Source organism: Acartia tonsa, chromosome 4 (assembly GCF_053477335.1).
Source record: "Acartia tonsa isolate MP-2025a chromosome 4, ASM5347733v1, whole genome shotgun sequence".
NCBI classification, from domain to species: domain Eukaryota; kingdom Metazoa; phylum Arthropoda; class Copepoda; order Calanoida; family Acartiidae; genus Acartia; species Acartia tonsa.
In genome coordinates this window covers 33,959,651-33,977,402 of record NC_137263.1, presented here as the reverse complement: position 1 = coordinate 33,977,402, position 17,752 = coordinate 33,959,651, and the positions used below count along the sequence as shown (strand labels likewise).

Here is a 17,752-nt window from a genome sequence, read left to right as displayed (position 1 = left end):
ACTATTTAAGGGAATACTTATATTTTTAGTACTTGATTATAAAGACGAATAGCTTTGAATATTATACCTTGATATATGTCGTAGGTATAATGAGCAGATTATCTGTTATCATAACAAAGAAAAGAGAGAGAGAATATGCAAACACTAAAAATCATGAAACCTTAAAAATAAGGTTTATGTCGTTCAAAGTTGTAAAAAGAAAAGCAGCTAAAAAGCAGTCAGACTACCATAGATTTTTTTATACCTAATTATAGTGCATAATCAGAGAACATTGGCTAGAAGTTTCAGACGTGCAACTTTTGTAGGAGCCAAGAAAATCTGTTGTAAAACAGTATAAGCGGCTAAAAAGCTGCTTAAAAGCAGCCTGACCGCTATGAATGTTATCTACTTAATTATGCTCTATATTGATGGTATTATTGATGGAATAAATGCCTATTATTGATGGGAATGTTGACAAGAAGTTTCAGCCTTCAATCTTTTACAGAAGCCGAGAAAATCACATTTCCCCCACTTTGTCTCCAACAGACGGACGGGCGGACATTTCATATTATAGATTAGATTCGCTACTAAAATGGGTTTTAGTGGACAATATATCAAAAGTACAAAACAGTAAATTTAATATGTCACTATCATAAATGGAAAAAATTGGGCTTCTTAAAAAATGAACAGGGTTGTTATATAACATATACACTAAAACACTCTAATAAGGGGCATTTACTCTGATAGAGGCGTATAACATTTCTGTTAGAAGGAGTCAGTCAGTGAGACAATTGTTGATAGTTTCAACAGAAAAGATTTTTTAGTCAATTATGATCTAGTTAACCACTGAGTTCTTAATTATAGGAAAGCTTTACATAACTCCGGGACGTTTTAAGCTATTCTAATTTAAATTTAGGTCTAGGGATAGTTTTAGGCTATTTTACTGCTCTCCGTCCCCTCTGTGCTAGGTGCCAGCAGCTAGTTAAAAAAACATGTTATATTTTTATATTAAACAACAAAAATGTAAACCAGTATACTGGAAAATAAACCATAATCAATTGCAAAAATGATGCTAAAGTAAAACATCATAATATAGAAAACGGCACAAAACTGCATTTATTTTTTTCTAATTAGACCAAAAATAAACAAGGATGACAATATCCATTCAAACAGGACCTACGGAATTTCCGGTAAAGTTTATAGAGTTGCTAAGTTTTCTAAATCTTAATTACATAACCATTACAGAAATAGAATCATCACGCCAAGTTTAAAATCAATACAACAATTCTTACATGCTATTTTTAAAAATGTATATAATAGGTTGGAGGATAAGCTTTCAGAGATATTATTTCAATTTTTTAAATTTATGTAAAAGACATAAGCATCAGGAAACGAAGAAACGAAGGCGTGCACAGCAATTCATCAGGGGGGGGGGTGGAGCCTTGAGTGTGGAAGGGAGTTTTTTCTGTTAAGGGGGGTGTTAAAATGATGTGCAAACGTAAGCTATGCTCCTAAGCCGTTTAACTGTTATTAGCTTTGAAAACTTTTTTCTTTGTAGATCAAACTTAATTGATGCACAAAAATTTACAACTTTACAAATTAAAGGGAGCTAAGGATTTTTTTTTAATTAGAGAAGATTTTATTCATGTAAGTACGATTTCGGACAATAGTAGCTAAGCTCACAAGCAAAATATACGACTAACTAGTAATAATGAAGTAGTTAAAGAGAAAGAGAAATTAAAATGTAGTAAAAGGATATATGCGATATAATGAAAACAAATTAACAGAAGATTTTTTTTTAATCAACATTATATCTGCATTAGTAGCTGAGAAAGTTAAATTTCCTATGGACGCCAAAGCATTTTATATGGATGGGTTAAATGAGTGGTTCAAAGGTTTTAGGGGGGTAATCTATGGAATTTTTTTTAAATATTGAGGGATAAAATGAGCGGCTTCAAAGTTTGATGGATGGAAACTCCCATTGTAAACTCCAGGATTATATGACAAACTAACATTTTTAAGATTTAATTTTATTGTTGCATTGTTGATTTTATTGTGCCTAATCTTTCAGGTGGACTTAGTAATCACCATTCCAAAATTCAAAATAATATGATAATAAGAAGAGTCGGTGTCAAAATACTTTATAAAGTATATTAAAAAATAATTTTGAGTTTTTACGTTTTATAAATTACACTAGCGGTTACGTTTTATAAATAGTACTAGCGGTTACGTCCCAAGAGGCCTCTAAGGATACTTGAGGGGGAGAAGAGAAGTCGTCCCTCCCCCCTTTCAATTAAAAAAAATGAAGAAAAAAGCATGTGTTTTTCTTCTGAGAACCTCCCCCAAAAAGTTATAACCCTTCCCAAGACCTATAAAATATAAAGATGAGCTACATTGTAAAGGAGAACCACATTGGTTCAGCGGTTGGCAAGATCCTTTGGCACAGAGAGACAGACACATTAATATTTTAATATAAGGATTTTTATAGTTTGCAAAGTTTAAAATTAAAATGAAGAGAACATGATGACTAAAACAATCAGAGCTATCCGTTGCTTTGCCCTTTTTGATGCAATAAACAAAACCGACACTTTTAAGTCATAAAAGCAACCACAACACATAACAATGTATCAACATATCATAAAAACGCATTTTTTCACCACTAATGTTAGTTTAAACACCATATAAATCATATTTTAATAATGTGCTAACGTTTAATTAATCTTATATTTTATTGATTTTTAGGCACAACCTAACTATCACAGCTAAAAAGAACAACTAGGGACAACTATCCAACTGCTGTTGTAGCAAAGGGGACATCAAGACCACAGATCATCAGGCGGTTGTCATCATTTAGACAGGGGGAGGAGCCATCAGACACCAGAGCAACAGCAGTTGGGGGGAGGAGTCATTGCTTTGGAGAGATATAAAGGGATAGTAAGATAGATAGAGGGTAATAAATGGGGAATTAAATGACAGAGAAAGATATATTGATAGGGGGTGGTGTATTGAGAACCACGGAAGTAACGAGAGACACAGCCTGAAAAGGGGTGCATGCGAGGGGCTTTTTTAGAGGAGAGAGGCGGGGGGGATTATGATGTGAGTGTTATTTTAGGAGATAAATTTAGATTTGACGGGCGGATTTTCACAAAAAAATCTGGGTTTTTTTTAATTTTAACCCTTTCGTACGGTATTGCAGTTTATGACCAAGCTAATATTGCTTGATTCACTTCTACAAGAGAAAAAATGAATTGAAATAAATGCTAAAATCGAAATATATATTCATGTCTTAGAATAGTGTATTTTTTAAAAAATAGGTTGAAAAACATAATAACTTTAAAAGACATGAACCTTTAAATTTAGGCTCAATGACAAATTATTCATGTTAGTTTAATTTACATATCAAAATAAAAATATCATGGTTAAATAAATGTGTTGATCACTCAATAGTATATCTAAAAGAACATGCAGAAAAAAATTTAAAATATTTGCTTGAAATGAACATTTCATATTTCTTATTAAATGTTAGAAAAGAGTTGTTCCATGTTTGCCCGTCATAAATATGGTGTGTGCGAAGTCATTTCTATAACTTATGGGAGCACAGATCAAGTAACAGTTTTTAAATAAGTCTTTTCTTTTAACTTAAAGATATCAAGAATAATAAAACATTTTTTACTAAGAAAAGAGCTAGGACTTTCATGACCGTAAGTAGAGCAGCAATATTTTTTTTTTGAAAAAAAAAAGGTATTTGTAAGGCCAGTAAACTCATTGATTTTAAGAAATTAATAGTTATACTACATTTTTTAAATCTGTCAATTATCAAAATATTCAGAGATAGATCTATGAAACTGCCGATTAGATAGTCAAGGGTTTAGTTTAGAAATTTTTAGCAACACGGGAGCAAAAAAACGGATGAAAGTATTTCTGATTGATTATAAAGACTTTTAAGAGTAGCTGCGTTTAAATATTATTTAAAAACTCTCCTTAATAGAGACTGATCAAAACTTTAGAAGGAAGTAATCATTAGAATCCAAGAAAGGGGGTAATCACATGGATGATGAAGGAAGATCTCGATCATAACTATTTTCGGATAGATTCACCCCCTCTCTTTCTCCATTCCCTTTGAACTGGATGGTTCTGGATTATCTATTCCAAAACTTGTTAGCGATAAGGTGTTTATACAAGTGCGCCAATGTTTTTTTTTATAAAATTGTTAAAAAATGACATCTGTTTGGTTTTCCTTTGCAATTAAGCTTTTTTTTAGGTACAGGGAAGGTTTTTAACTATTTTGGGAGAGCGTATCTCCACCCTCCCAATTTAAAATCACACCCCCAAATTTTTTTTCTGAATATTTCTTATTAAAACTCAAATTAAAAAGTAGAAGGGCGGTTGACTTATCCCCCTCCCACCTTAAGAACACCTAGAGGCTTCTTGGGGGCGTCCGTTGCCCCTAGTATTTCTTAAAATAAAAGCTATGTCTTGCATTTTTTTTTCAATTAGGTGTTTGATCACGAATTTCATATGGTAAAAATATTTTTCTTATTTAATTGTTATCCTAATAAGATAAAAGTTATGCTTGAAAATTGTTTTAATAGCTATTATTATATGTTGCATTTTTAGATAAACGTCAGAATTTGCGTCATTTGCGTCATTTCTATTTCAGATTTTTATTACCCGTCATCCACATGGATGGAAGGGACAGTAAAAGGGGGGAAGGGTACAACAATGACACTAAATAAAATGTCTTTTTTGGGAAGGCCTTTTTGTGAGTGTGTAATTTGTGTATGTGTGTGTGTTCGTGCTTCGTAAAAGTTTAAAATGTTGAGATAATAATTCCAAATTTCACTAAAGTATTAAATTTTTAATTTTTTTAATTTAAAGGAAATAACTTATAACTCAGTATTTACACAGCTGTTATCTATGCACATTTATTAAATTGCTTTTATTTATAACATTTTATTTTGTTTTATCCAATACCGTTTTTATTTTTATAATTTAAAATATTGTTTAGTAATTATGATTGTGTTGTCAAACATTATCTTTTATTTCTTTTTTTAGCTATAAAAACGAAAATATTTTCGCTGTTTCTGAGTGACACTTTGTTAATATTAGTTACCCCCAAGGAAAGTTTGAAGTTGGTGTTGTTGTTTTGTTTTACTGTTTACTACTCCACAGCCGTTGCAACTGCCCTAGCCACAGCCAACAACAGCGGTATTATGCACTTTTAATGGAATTTTATTAAACAATGACGATTAAGTCCAAAAGTAACTGAAATAAACATAGTTTAACAATGATAAGAAAATTTAGATGATAACTGAACAAAATTCTAAAAAAGGATAGAATCAGCTTTTTACGAGAGAAAAATAAATGAGAATAACATAAAAAGAAAGGAGAAAAATCTAGCATTATTTAAAGAAGGACAGATGGAAGACGAACAGACATGGTCAATTATAGAGTTGTATCACTAAAAGCAGACATAACATCTTTTATAGACAAATATTTTACACTTTTAACATCCTTTTTTAAAGGTATTTTCTTCTGCTGAACACCTTTTTTACATTAAATTTTAAATAAGCCTTGTACTAAGTACTTTATTCTACCATATTTTGATCAAGATCATAATTAATTCTATTGCTGCTTTTATTTATGTTCAAATAATAAACAAACAAAAAACCAAATTTTATTAAATTTTCATACAAGCAATATATATCTTGTTGTCAGAGTGGAGCTACTTTATTTATCTGGTCGAGTCTTACGTCCATAAAAATGTTTGTAGACAAATAGAGTCAATGCGTCAATGCATCGAAGAAGGAAAAGGAAAATCTTTCTTATTTGTTCGCAGATTGAAATTTTTTGCAGAATCCTTAAAAAAATTTAAAGCTATCTGATAAATATACATAATCTGGGATTTACTTACAAAAGATGCGAAATACATTTTAGCTTTCTTGCTAGATATCCTATTTGTGCATAACTGTATTCAACTGTATTTTTTCTACTAAAAAGTTATTATTTTTGAAAACTTTGTTTGAACTTTGAAAATACTAAATACAGCAACTCCTTTTGTAAAGCTATGCAAATATAGATCTGAAGTTCCTTGTTTTTATCGCTAATTGTCTTCGCCACTGAACAAAAATTGTTTGATGCAATTAATTTTATACTAATCATCTAGAATAATAAGTGTAATTATTTTCAATTATATATGTATAGGTTACTATGTAAGTCATTCTAACCATTTATCTGACTGGTAAAAATACAATTTTAAATACATTACATTAATAACCTAACCCAATGTGATCTATACTTAGGGTTCCCTAACCTTGTGAGGTTCCCTGTACGTAATAACCTAACCTAACCTGACCTAATGTAAAGAACAAACACATTAAGTAATAAATCCCCCCTCATTTATTTCAAATGAATTTTAAAGTAAGAATGAGGGGAGAATTTTGTGCTCGACTATGCATCTTCTTGAAAATTAACAAAAAAGTATTTTTTTATTAAATAATAATCTTCTGTTTATTACCAATAACGCTGTTTTTTTTACATCGATGTAGAGTGGACATTTTATTTTTGTTGGAGCCGGATCCCTAAAAAATTTTCGATGCTCGCTTTGTAGAATCATGATTAGTTATTTCATATATTTAAACCTAAGTTTTCTACGCTACTTATGAACTTTATTGTCCCTGTAATGAGTATGAATGGTTTTTAACACCAGGTGCTATATCTGCATTGTGTGTATGTGTGTGTGTGCGTGCGCGCTTATGTGTGTGTGTGATTGTGCGTTCATTGTTGTTCTAAATAAATATCATACAATAAAATCGAAATAATTTTATGTAATCATTTCACTGTTTGATAATTTTCATATTATTTTCATATAATTCCATTTTTCATATAATTTGATACTAGTTATTGGACTGACTTCTTTGAATATTTTGCCACGATTGGCTCAGCCGAGCAGCTAAGATTAAATCCTACCCAATTGTTATAGGATTATTTCTGCAAAGTTTGAAATCGATAGGACAATTTTAACATGTCTAAATTTTAAAAAGCTGACCGTTACCTAAACGTTACGGACGGACCTAATTATAAAAAAGCTTCGCTTTTTAAATATGTGAATCAAATTTCAGCAGGTATTATGAATAAAGGACATATTTGAAGAAAAAACTCGCCAAGAAAGAATCATTGAGTTATTATAACTGATTTTTTATAAGGAGCATAAGATAATTATTGAGTATCTTCGCTACTAATAAAAAATAATTACTTAAGTAGTAGAAGGAAGTTAGGAATTATTTTTCTATATTTATCTCTCATCAATACAAAAGCATTTAAAAAAGCCACAACATCAATGATTTATTTTCTTAACACATGAGAATATTGTATACAAATTTGGTCTGTACGTCTGTATGCAATGCTGCATTAAGGTATTAATATATCCGGTGAAACCTATTTCTTCACCACCCCTAATATTTTTATTATTTCTATGAAGAAGAAAGAAAACACATATTCCCTGTAGAGCCCCATCCATGTGGGGTATTGTCCTTGCAGGACGCTATTAAATCTAACTTAACCTACAATACTCATCACAATTACAATTTTTTTCAAAAATGGTCTGCTAGAACATTTTTGCTCATAAAAATTAATTATAAATCTGCCTTTATTATATGTAATGATTATCAACAAAGAAAAATAATTAAAAGTTAGTTCAATTATTTAACACAAAAAAGGAAAATTGTTTTTTTGTACAACCTCTCACAGGGTCTACAAACTGATGAAGTTGTGCTACGCTAGTCGCTGTTATTCTAGTTGTCGTCCTTGTTTAATTCAATGTTTCACAGATTATATCTTTCGTTTGTGTGTTTTTTAGTGTGTGTGTGATAGTGTGTATGTTAGTCAGACTCTATTGATGCAAAATGGTTGGCAATTTGTTCAATACTTGACAAAGATTTGTTTTTGGTTTTTATACGCAAGATGGCTAGGGAGGGAGGACACATTAAACATTTTAATTATACAAGTACCCGAAGTTTTAAAAACACGATTTCTTAACATCTTTGGAGAATTTTTTAATAAATGTTGATAGGGTTATCATGACATTTCCACCATTAATTTCAATCTATTGAATGGGTAATTTTTTATTCACAAATTTGTAGTCCATCGTCTTATCCCTTAAGTCCATGAACTGAAGATATTAGATAAATAGATAAAGTCTGTATGTCTAGAAATTACAGTGGGGTCACTCTTCAAGTGTTGATAGTATGTCTTCCTCCTGTTTAGTATTTTTTTACACTGTAAGAGTATTACACCAAGGATTTGAAGGAAAATTTTGCCTACAGCTATTCTGTACGTCAAAACACAAGAATAATATCATAATCATAATGTCAAAGTTACATATTTTTTATAAAAAAAAATTAATGACTCCGTTGACAAAAAAAACAAGAATGTAAATTTCCATGGACGAGTGACATAAACTACAACTATAAAAAAGCGAGGTTAAATCATGAAATATGAAATGGCAATCTTATTATCAAAAAAATTTATTTGAGCTCAAAGAGGAAAATTTTTGTATTATAGTATTTCTCATGCTAAAATGCCTTAGCCTATGACAATTGCAACTCTTAAATATTTAATATTGTTTGAAGTCAAGATTTTGTTGTTTTAGATTATCTGAAAATCTTGGCTGGGCATTTGTCTGTAGAAAGCAGCATTGAGAGTTTTAAAAAAAACTTTCCTTAATAAAGTCAACATGATCTAAATTTTTTTTATTTTGTTGAAGTCCTCTCCACATTTCCAATGTAAAAAGAAATAATTTAACCTTTGTTATGATAGCCTCTCACAATATTATGATAGTTAATAAAAAAACTTACATATAAATGCTATGCAACGAAAAACCAATTTAAAATGATAATTTCCACATGATTAAACCGACATTATCGCAGCTACTCTATAACTAAAAATATCCGTACGTCTCTTTAGTGATAATTTAAGGAAAATAATACTTTTTTTATTGTAAGGTTTTTCTTTTTCGGTAATGGTTGGTATAAATGATGGTTGCTTTTGAGTTGTCTCGCAAATCTGGCAAGGCTTTTTCTTCAATTTTCTAGCCCCCTAATAATGTCCCTGGAGGCTAGAAGCGCAGTCGCTAGTTAATTATATATTGACAAACTTAAAAAGTATACAACATTGATTGCATAGATAGCTTTTTATTGCTGCGCTAATTCTGAAATGATTGTCTTTGTTGGTTGAAATATCATGTGAAAATCAATGAAACAGATCAACAATATGTTTGACATATCCGTTCTTTCTTTAATAGATTACAGATGGCTTTGTCCCTAGCATTTATTAACCCTTAAAACCTTTTTAAAAGTGTGATGTCTAGCAGTATAGACGGACACCCAGATAGCTATTTTGTATTAGAGATATTTCGTACTTAATTGTTATAGGAATCCTGATGCAAAGTTTGAAATCGATAGGACAATTCTAACATAGATTAATAAAAGGATTAACCGTTACGGACAGGGGCGTCCAAGCTTTTTTATTTGGGGGGGGGGGGGGTAAAATTTTCAGAAGGGGAGGGTAATTTTTTTTTTTTTTGGGGAGGGGGGTTAAATGGCGCAAAGCTTGCCGAAAGTTTTTTTTACCCCCCCCCCCCAAAAAAAAAAAAAATTACCCTCCCCTTCTGAAAATTGCTTGGCAGGGGAAATTTTTATTTTTTTTTTTTTTGGGGGGGGGGGGTAATTTAAAAACTATTAAATATTTAGTAGAAAAAAAATTTTTTTTAGAGATTATTTATTTGGAGGGGGGGGGGCCGGGGGGGGTAAATTTTAATGGGGGGGGGGATTAAATTGCCCCAATTTTTTTTTTTTTTTTTTTTGGGGGGGGGGAAATGGCGCAAAGCTTGCCGAAAGTATTTTTACCCCCCCAAAATTTTTTACCCCGGGGGTAAAATTAGCTTGGCAGGGGAAATTTTTATTTTATTTTGGGAAGTGGTAAATTTTAATGGGGGGGGGGAGTAAATAAAAAAAATTTTGGGGTTGCCCCAATTTTTTTTTTTTTTTGGGGGGGGGGGTAAAATTGCGCAAAGCTTGCCGAAAGTTTTTTTACCCCCCCTTTTACCCCGGGGGTAAATTTGCTTGGTAGAGGAAATTTTATTTTTTTTCGGGGGGGGGGGGTAATTTAAATACTATTAAATAATAAATATTTAGTAGTAAAAAAAATTTTTTAGGGATTATTTATTTGGAGGGGGGGGTAAATACCCCATCCTAAATGGTTACGGCACCTCCAAGGTAGGGGTAAATCTTAATGGGGGGGGGGGGGGTAAATTAAAAAAAATTTGGGGTTGCCCCAAATTTACGGGCTTGGACGTCCTTGGTTACGGACGTACGGTCGGACCGACCCTAAAAGATTGAGTTCATTTCTTTTCCACCTTCCAAAAAATATATGAAGCTTTAGTATTATAAGGAGAAACAAGTTGGTCCAGTGGGTACAAACAGACAAACAGAATCAGACATACATATGAGGATATTATAAAGGTGGTAAGAAGATTAATTAATTATAATAAAATTAATTGCTTGTCATTATACAGACACAGTCACAAAGTTATTGATTAAAATTGAAAAAGAGTTTATTTCGCTTGCTAAAGATATTAAACATTTTATGGCTTTAAATTTAATTAAAATAGACTTTTTGATTGTAATGCGTATGCTTTAAGGGCTTTAAATATTATTTTTTTTAATTAATAACTTGATTATTCTCATTTAAATACTCTTTTTTAGACCCAAATCTCTAGGGTCTTTGCCTCGTAAGGGATGTAAGGGATAATATTGTATTTTTAGTTTTGCTACGACTCTTATACATTTATATTTTGATTATTCAGTTCTGACACTATATAAGTGTTCATGTCCGTTTGTCCTACCGTTTCAGTGCTTCGCTTTTATGGATGTTGTCATCCTTGTTATATTATAAAGTCTTTAGCTTTAGATTTTGATAACCGATTGAGTTCTCTAATCTCTATGGAAGATTCGTAAAGGTCCCTGGATGGTTTTAAGTACTTCTTGGGATTGTTTTAGGCTATTTTTCTGCTTTTCACTCTCACTTCCAATACAGAGCTTCTCGATGCTAAGGGCGCATCCGCTAGATGTATAATGAATAAAGCAAATAATACAATTCTGATACAAAAATAAAAATGAAGTAAAATGTAAAATTCTTCACAGCAAGGGGGCGACAAAAATAATGCTTTTTGCCATACACCAATTTTAACATCCGCTGAGATGGTTTAGTAGAGTCTTGTATTTTACAAGTGAGTCTAACAACCCCTCCAAATATTTCTATCAATATATATGAAAGGAATAAAAAAAACCTGGGATCGGCAGTCGCATCTGCATTACAGAGATGCCTCGCTTATATTATTGTACCTTGATGAACTAGGAATCATTATTACAAAAATCAGATGAATAGGAATTAGCATGTTTCTGACTTTCTGGTAACAATTATAGAGTTGCCACGCCACGTAAAGCGTACCCAATTGTTATAGAAATCAGTTTGGAAATTTTAACATATCGAATTAACGAAAATAGCTAACTGTTGCGGACGTAAGGACCGACCCTAATTATAGTAATATAGTTAGAACACACATTTATTACACCCCTCACTCCATCAAATAATAATATTATGGTACGTAGGTAGGTAGGGGTTGTTGTTTGCAAACCCTTATGAAAGAATCAACGATTTTTCTGTTGGCTCTATGTAGTGCAAAAACCTAATGTCATTTAAACGATTAATCTTAGATATTAGTCTTACTAAATTATTAACAAGAAAGTTATCATTCAAAAGTAGTTTGTATTGATTAAAATAATATCATTAAAAGATTTTTGGTTAACTTATGGGTAGCTTTTAATCTATTTTGGTAATGTTACATCAAAATAATAAGTTATTAAATTTTTTATCTTGTAAATTTAATTTTCTGTATTAATTAAGCACTAAAGGAAAAAATGGTTCCACGACAAACGTAGGAGTCCCAAACGTAGGAGTGGAAAAACATCGGAGTGGACAAACGCAGGAGACCCAAACGTCGGAGTGGGACAAACGCAGGAGTGGGACAAACGTCGGAGTGGACAAACGCAGGATTTTTGGGACAAACGTCGGAGGGGGCCGAGCGCTGCGGCCATAACCATTATTTTGTAGACAGGGGTATTAAAAAATTTCAAAATTGTCATATCATTAAAATAGTGGACACTCCTGCGTTTTACTTAAGCAATGTCCACTCCGACGTTTTTCCCACTCTATGTTTGTCCACTCCGACGTTTGGGACTCCTGCGTTTGTCCACTCCGACGTTTGGGACTCCTACGTTTGGGGTAGGACCGAAAAAATTATTGAAAATTAAAAATAATGAATCAATATCTTAATTAAAAAGGATATTTAGACAAAGTAAATTAAGGAGTAGCTGCACTCAAAGATAAAAGTTAAATTAACCTTGTCTGAAGTTAATATATATTCGCATAAAAAGGCACATTACTAGGTAGTTAAGTGCAATTCTATCAAATTTAAATAATTGTGCAAAATAAGAAGACGTTTCAAAATCTTTTTATATCCCTTTTTGTAGCTTTAACTTTACCGTCAGTCAAGAATATAACCGTTATTAACAATTACAAAAATATTATATTGAATTGAAATTGTTATTTTAATTTATTGCATCGTTTTATTGACAGCTTTCCGTGGTCCGTATCCAGCGGATATGAATCGGTTTCAAAGCCATACTCGACAAAAAAAATTAATTGAATTAAAAGCTTTTTACAAGAATAAATGTCATGCATTAAAAGAATGTACTCTTCGAGCAGATTAAGTTTTATTCAGATTAAGGAATTAAATAGCCCGAATCCATATTGGGACCTAAAAGGGTGAATGAATCGCTTAAGAAAAAGACAAAACCACATTACAACTTTATTTTACAACAAAAGTCGTGTTCGTCCTTGTTTTCCATATTGAATCTTGAGCGTGGTTTGATTATAAATAGGGCGTTAATATTTATCAGATTTAACGAATATTAAAATTTTAATTGTTATTGTTAGTTATGAATAGCAATGAATTAACTAGTTAGGGTTTTTAAAGACTTAATACCAAATTAGAAGTTCTGCTATTTTTTTAGGTAGCGTAGGTTTATCTATAACAATGTATAGTGTTTTTTTTATTAATTAAATATTGGATTTTTTGACTCACTTAAACCTGTCAGAAACTAATCATTGATATCTCATTTCATGGTTTTCAACAAATTGTGCCTTAAAAACCATTTTGTCCAAAGTAACTTATTTTTAGATGTTAATGGATCATGACCAATTTATAAGGTTATTGTTTCAACAACATATCTTTAAAAACTTCTAGTGGCTGCGCCCTTAGCACCAAAGAGACCTTTGTTTGAAGGGGATTGGAGAGGACAGAAAATTGCCTAGACTTTTTTTAAAATGAATCTTCCCAAACTGTGGAGCTCAGTCAGTTCAGTTAATCAGTAGGGAGAATTATATCTCCCCCTCCCACTTTAGGGATACGGTACAAAAAAATGTTTTGAATTAGTCAATGAAACTCCTAACTGTAATTTTATGATGAGTCAAATCTAGATGAAGGAAGTTGGTTGTTCTGTTGTGCCCATGCAGTGAGGAGGTTGAATTGAAAAAAAGCAAAATAATTCCAATTGCAAATTTCTTCTTCGATTGTTTTCTAATTTTAAGGGGTTTTATATTCGTCCGGTGCAGTTTTTAAGCTATAAAGTGTAGGAGGGGGAGTTGCGATACCCTTTCCTATGAAAAATGGGCCCAGAAAAATGTAATTCCTCCAAAACAAAATATATAAAATTCTAGGACAGGGTCATTCGGGAATAGTCCCTTCCGTTACATCACCCCATAAGGGGCGATTCGTCATATTTTTAAAATGGCTTTTTATAGGTTAGTTAATTGGCCCCGCAGGGGCTAGAAATAGGGGAAAAGCTACTGTGAAAAATACGAAGAATCGCCCCATAAGGTGCGATGTTACGGTCATTCTTTACGAAAAATCAAGCATTGCATATATAGTGAGTTTTAGTTAAGGTTTGTAAAATAAAGTTTTGTATAACATACTTGTTAAAGAACAAGGGTCTATTAAAAAAGAGACTGCTGCTCTACTACACAACTGTAAAATGAAGATCCTCACTGCCATATGTGTGTCTTACATTTACACAATATCATGCCATATCAAAACCTATTTAGCCAGCAGCGGAGCTACTCTTTAACAACAATTGACGATAAATTGATTTACAACCCCAATTATCAAACAATATTACCCCTTCCTGTAGATTAAAGTTTTAATAAAAAGTTTGGGCACTGCAGTTTGTAAACAACATATCAAAATCCAATAAAAGTACTAAACAAAGCATTAAGATGAAGTGTTTATCAAACTTTGGGTACCAATCTAATTTAGAGTCTAATGTCCCCTCCCTTTAGTTAAATTTGAGTTTTTTCCGCCGCCAATAAGCTGTGAACCATATTTGATAGATTGTTATTGTTTATTATATTAATTTATGCAGTGTTTGACTGCTGCTATTAAACTTCCAAAGTGCCGACATGATTAAAGTGCATTTTTTTAAAAGAAAGGGGACAGCTGCGAATATAAAAACAAGGATGGCTACATCCATAAAAGCAAAGCACTGAAACGGTAGGACAAACGGACATTAACACTTGTATAGTATCAGAACGGAATAATCATGCAGAATATAAATGTATAAATGTAAGAGTTGAAGCAAAATTGTAAGTAAATTTGTTGAAAAACTGCTTGATACAGGATAATGTTTATGGACATACTTATAGAGTTGCTACGCTTTCTAAATCGTACCTAACTTTTAAAGAAATCACCATGCGAAGTTTGAAATTGATAGGACAATTCCAACATGCCTAAATTAACGAAAAAAGCTATCCGTTTCGGACGTACGGACCGACCCTAATTATATAAAAGCTTCGCTGAATCTAATTTAATTACTTTCTATTATTGCTTCAAAACTGATTAATATCAGCAGGATTAGAACCGGTTCTCAGCCATACTGAAAAATTATGTATAGCATCTTATTTCAGACAATTTTGCACCAAAAAAAAAATTAAATAAAAATCATAAAATTCATTTTGGTTTTGCAATCGCGGGTGTTTGGCCCCTCGGGGTTAACATAGCTGATTTTAATTTTATAATTTTTCATTTTAATACCTTCAGAAAGGCGCGTATAATACATTATACGATGAGATTATTATTATTGGTCATAAGAATCTTCATAAAAAGAAAGTTATATTTACCCGAAAACGTTTCAGATAGACAAACGGCGATAGAAAATGTTAAAGTTGCTTCGCTTCTAAAAAGCAATAAGCCTTACGTGTATTACAAATTATAGGTTTTTTTTTCTTTTAGATTTGTTTCATTTTGTGTTATGCCATGTGAATATTTTTTTACTTGTTTTGAAATGTGATAAAACAGTGATAATTTACAAATCGTGTTGCTAAATTCTGTACAGCTAACGTTTATTTAACCCCATCTGATATATTTCAATTTTAATAGCATTTCTTTTATACAATTTGGGTACCTGTCAGTTTGTTGTCGTCAATCTAAGCCTTTTAATGAATCTGATTTGTAATATTTTAAAAAATTAGAAGAAAAACTTATGACAAAAAAATTAAATAGTTATGGAATATCTGTTATCTTTGAAATCTATGTCTTTCTTACAATATCACTTTATTATTTTCTAGGAACATTTTCTCTTAGGAGGAATAAACATGTCTTACAAATATATGACAGAAAATATATGATAGATAGATAGATAGATAGATAGAAAGATAGAAAGATAGAAAGATAGATAGAAAGATAGATAGATAGATAAATAGATGGATAGATAGATAGATAGATAGATAGATAGATAGATAGATAGATGGATAGATAGATAGATAGATAGATAGATAGATAGATAGATAGATAGATAGATAGATAGATAGATAGATAGATAGATAGATAGATAGATAGATAGATAGATAGATAGATAGATAGTTAGATAGATAGATAGATAGATAGATAGATAGATAGATGGATAGATAGATAGATAGATGGATGTCCATCTGTCACATATGTAGACGGAAGAGTAATAAAAATAATTAAACAGAATCATTTTTATTTGTGTCATTGCTTCATACTGGCTTTGTGTGTGTATTTCTTTGTGTGTATTTGTGTTTGTGTGTGCGTTTGTGTTGATGCAAGTAACTGTTGAACGTTTATATATGTTGTTGGGTTGTTGTTCTAATAAGTTTTAATTTTGAACTAGAAATAAATTAACAATATTCTGTATTATTTTTCTAATCCTGTGTGGCCACAAAAATAAAATTTAGTTCAATAATATCTTTACTGTATACCTACAAAATGCTGTAATATAAAGTAGTAGGTTTATTGTCTGAAGCTACAGATGTCGTAAATTATAAATAACTGTATTTGGATGATTTTATGCTATGTTCCTGACCTACCCCAACCTCCCCTAAGCAAATATTTTATCTATTAAATGATAGAATGTATAAAGTTTTGCTTTAGAAGATACTAATATTCCAAAATCTGTGCTAATTTAACTTTTGATATCGTAGCGTATAACAGACAGCTTTCGTGGACAGTTTTAAGACATTACTCGAATAATCTATTAAATATTAAGATTTTACTTACTTTACTTTGGACATAATTGTTGTTGTATTATGATGGATGAAATGGAATTGATATCCGACTTGTAAAACCACAAAGTGAGTGGACAGATTTTAGTAGAGATGCTTCTCTTTAATAATTAGTCCGTACGTAATATTTGATTCTCAATTTTATTCCCTTTCCTCTTTATCTATTTTCTCTCTCTCTCTCTCTTTCTTTCCAGGGATCTAAAGGGATAAGACAATCGCCGATAAATTGATATTCATTCCCTATGATGATAAAAGAAATTACTCCATTTGTAGATTACAATTGGTGGTTATAATGATTGGACACTCAACTTATTGAAGCAACCAATTAAAATTCACTAAAAGTCCCCAAAGTTGTTAATCTAACGAATAAGAAAAGTTATTACTTTTGGGACTTCCTCTCTATCCCAGTCTTTTTTTAATTTAGGCTACTCTAGTATTAACGAATTTGTTCTTTTAAATAATATAATTATACAGATAAAATATAAAATTTAATGACTTTTTAAATATTTGTTTTTATTGATCTTGCCATCTTTAAAAGACAATAACAAATTATTAGGTACGTATTCCATAAAAATAAAGAGTTTTAGGTTATTTTATATTCAAGTCTTGGGATAGTTTACTGCTATTTTCTGTTCCTTCAATCAACTTCGAAAACTAAGTACGATGATGTACACCGCTAGTATTTTGTAAATAGATTATGATAGAATTCGTGGATTATCACAAGGTAAATATTTTCGTCAATTGAGCTTGCTAACATTGAAAGCATTTTTTGGTCAGTTTGTTCATCTCGTAGGAGGGGAGTGAATAAGGTAAAGGGGGTGAAGGAGAAAACGTTATTTTAGTCCACTGCGCGTTTCATTATTAGAGAACATGAAAATCTGGTGTAATACCTAAGTAATAATATATTCATTGATACAATTACACAAAACTCATATTTAATTTATCAAGAAGGATTGATTCCAAAAATTAAGCTACAGAAAAGTTAGAGAAAACATTACCGATAAAGTTCAAGTTCAAAAGGTAAATTAAGGTTAAATGATTATGAAAGTCATCATAAACAAAAATTACACTTTCA

General features: G+C 31.3%; 3 protein-coding genes across 3 annotated transcripts in view; all 3 read left to right on the top strand.

The window, feature by feature from the left end:
* The first annotated feature begins 3,179 nt into the window (after nt 1-3,179).
* LOC145316897 (uncharacterized) overlaps nt 3,180-17,752 on the top strand; it is a 68,392-nt gene continuing 53,819 nt past the window's right edge. The window contains exon 1 of the mRNA XM_080157712.1: nt 3,180-3,219. The gene's annotated coding sequence lies outside the window, so the exon portion shown is untranslated. The remainder of the gene's footprint in view (nt 3,220-17,752) is intronic.
* Nucleotides 3,184-17,752, top strand: part of LOC145316890 (uncharacterized) — a 256,014-nt gene continuing 241,445 nt past the window's right edge. The window contains exon 1 of the mRNA XM_080157699.1: nt 3,184-3,218. The gene's annotated coding sequence lies outside the window, so the exon portion shown is untranslated. The remainder of the gene's footprint in view (nt 3,219-17,752) is intronic.
* Nucleotides 3,186-17,752, top strand: part of LOC145316891 (uncharacterized) — a 212,543-nt gene continuing 197,976 nt past the window's right edge. Inside the window, exon 1 of the mRNA XM_080157701.1 lies at nt 3,186-3,220. Within this exon, the coding sequence (XP_080013827.1) occupies nt 3,220 (1 nt within the window). The 5' untranslated portion in view covers nt 3,186-3,219. The remainder of the gene's footprint in view (nt 3,221-17,752) is intronic.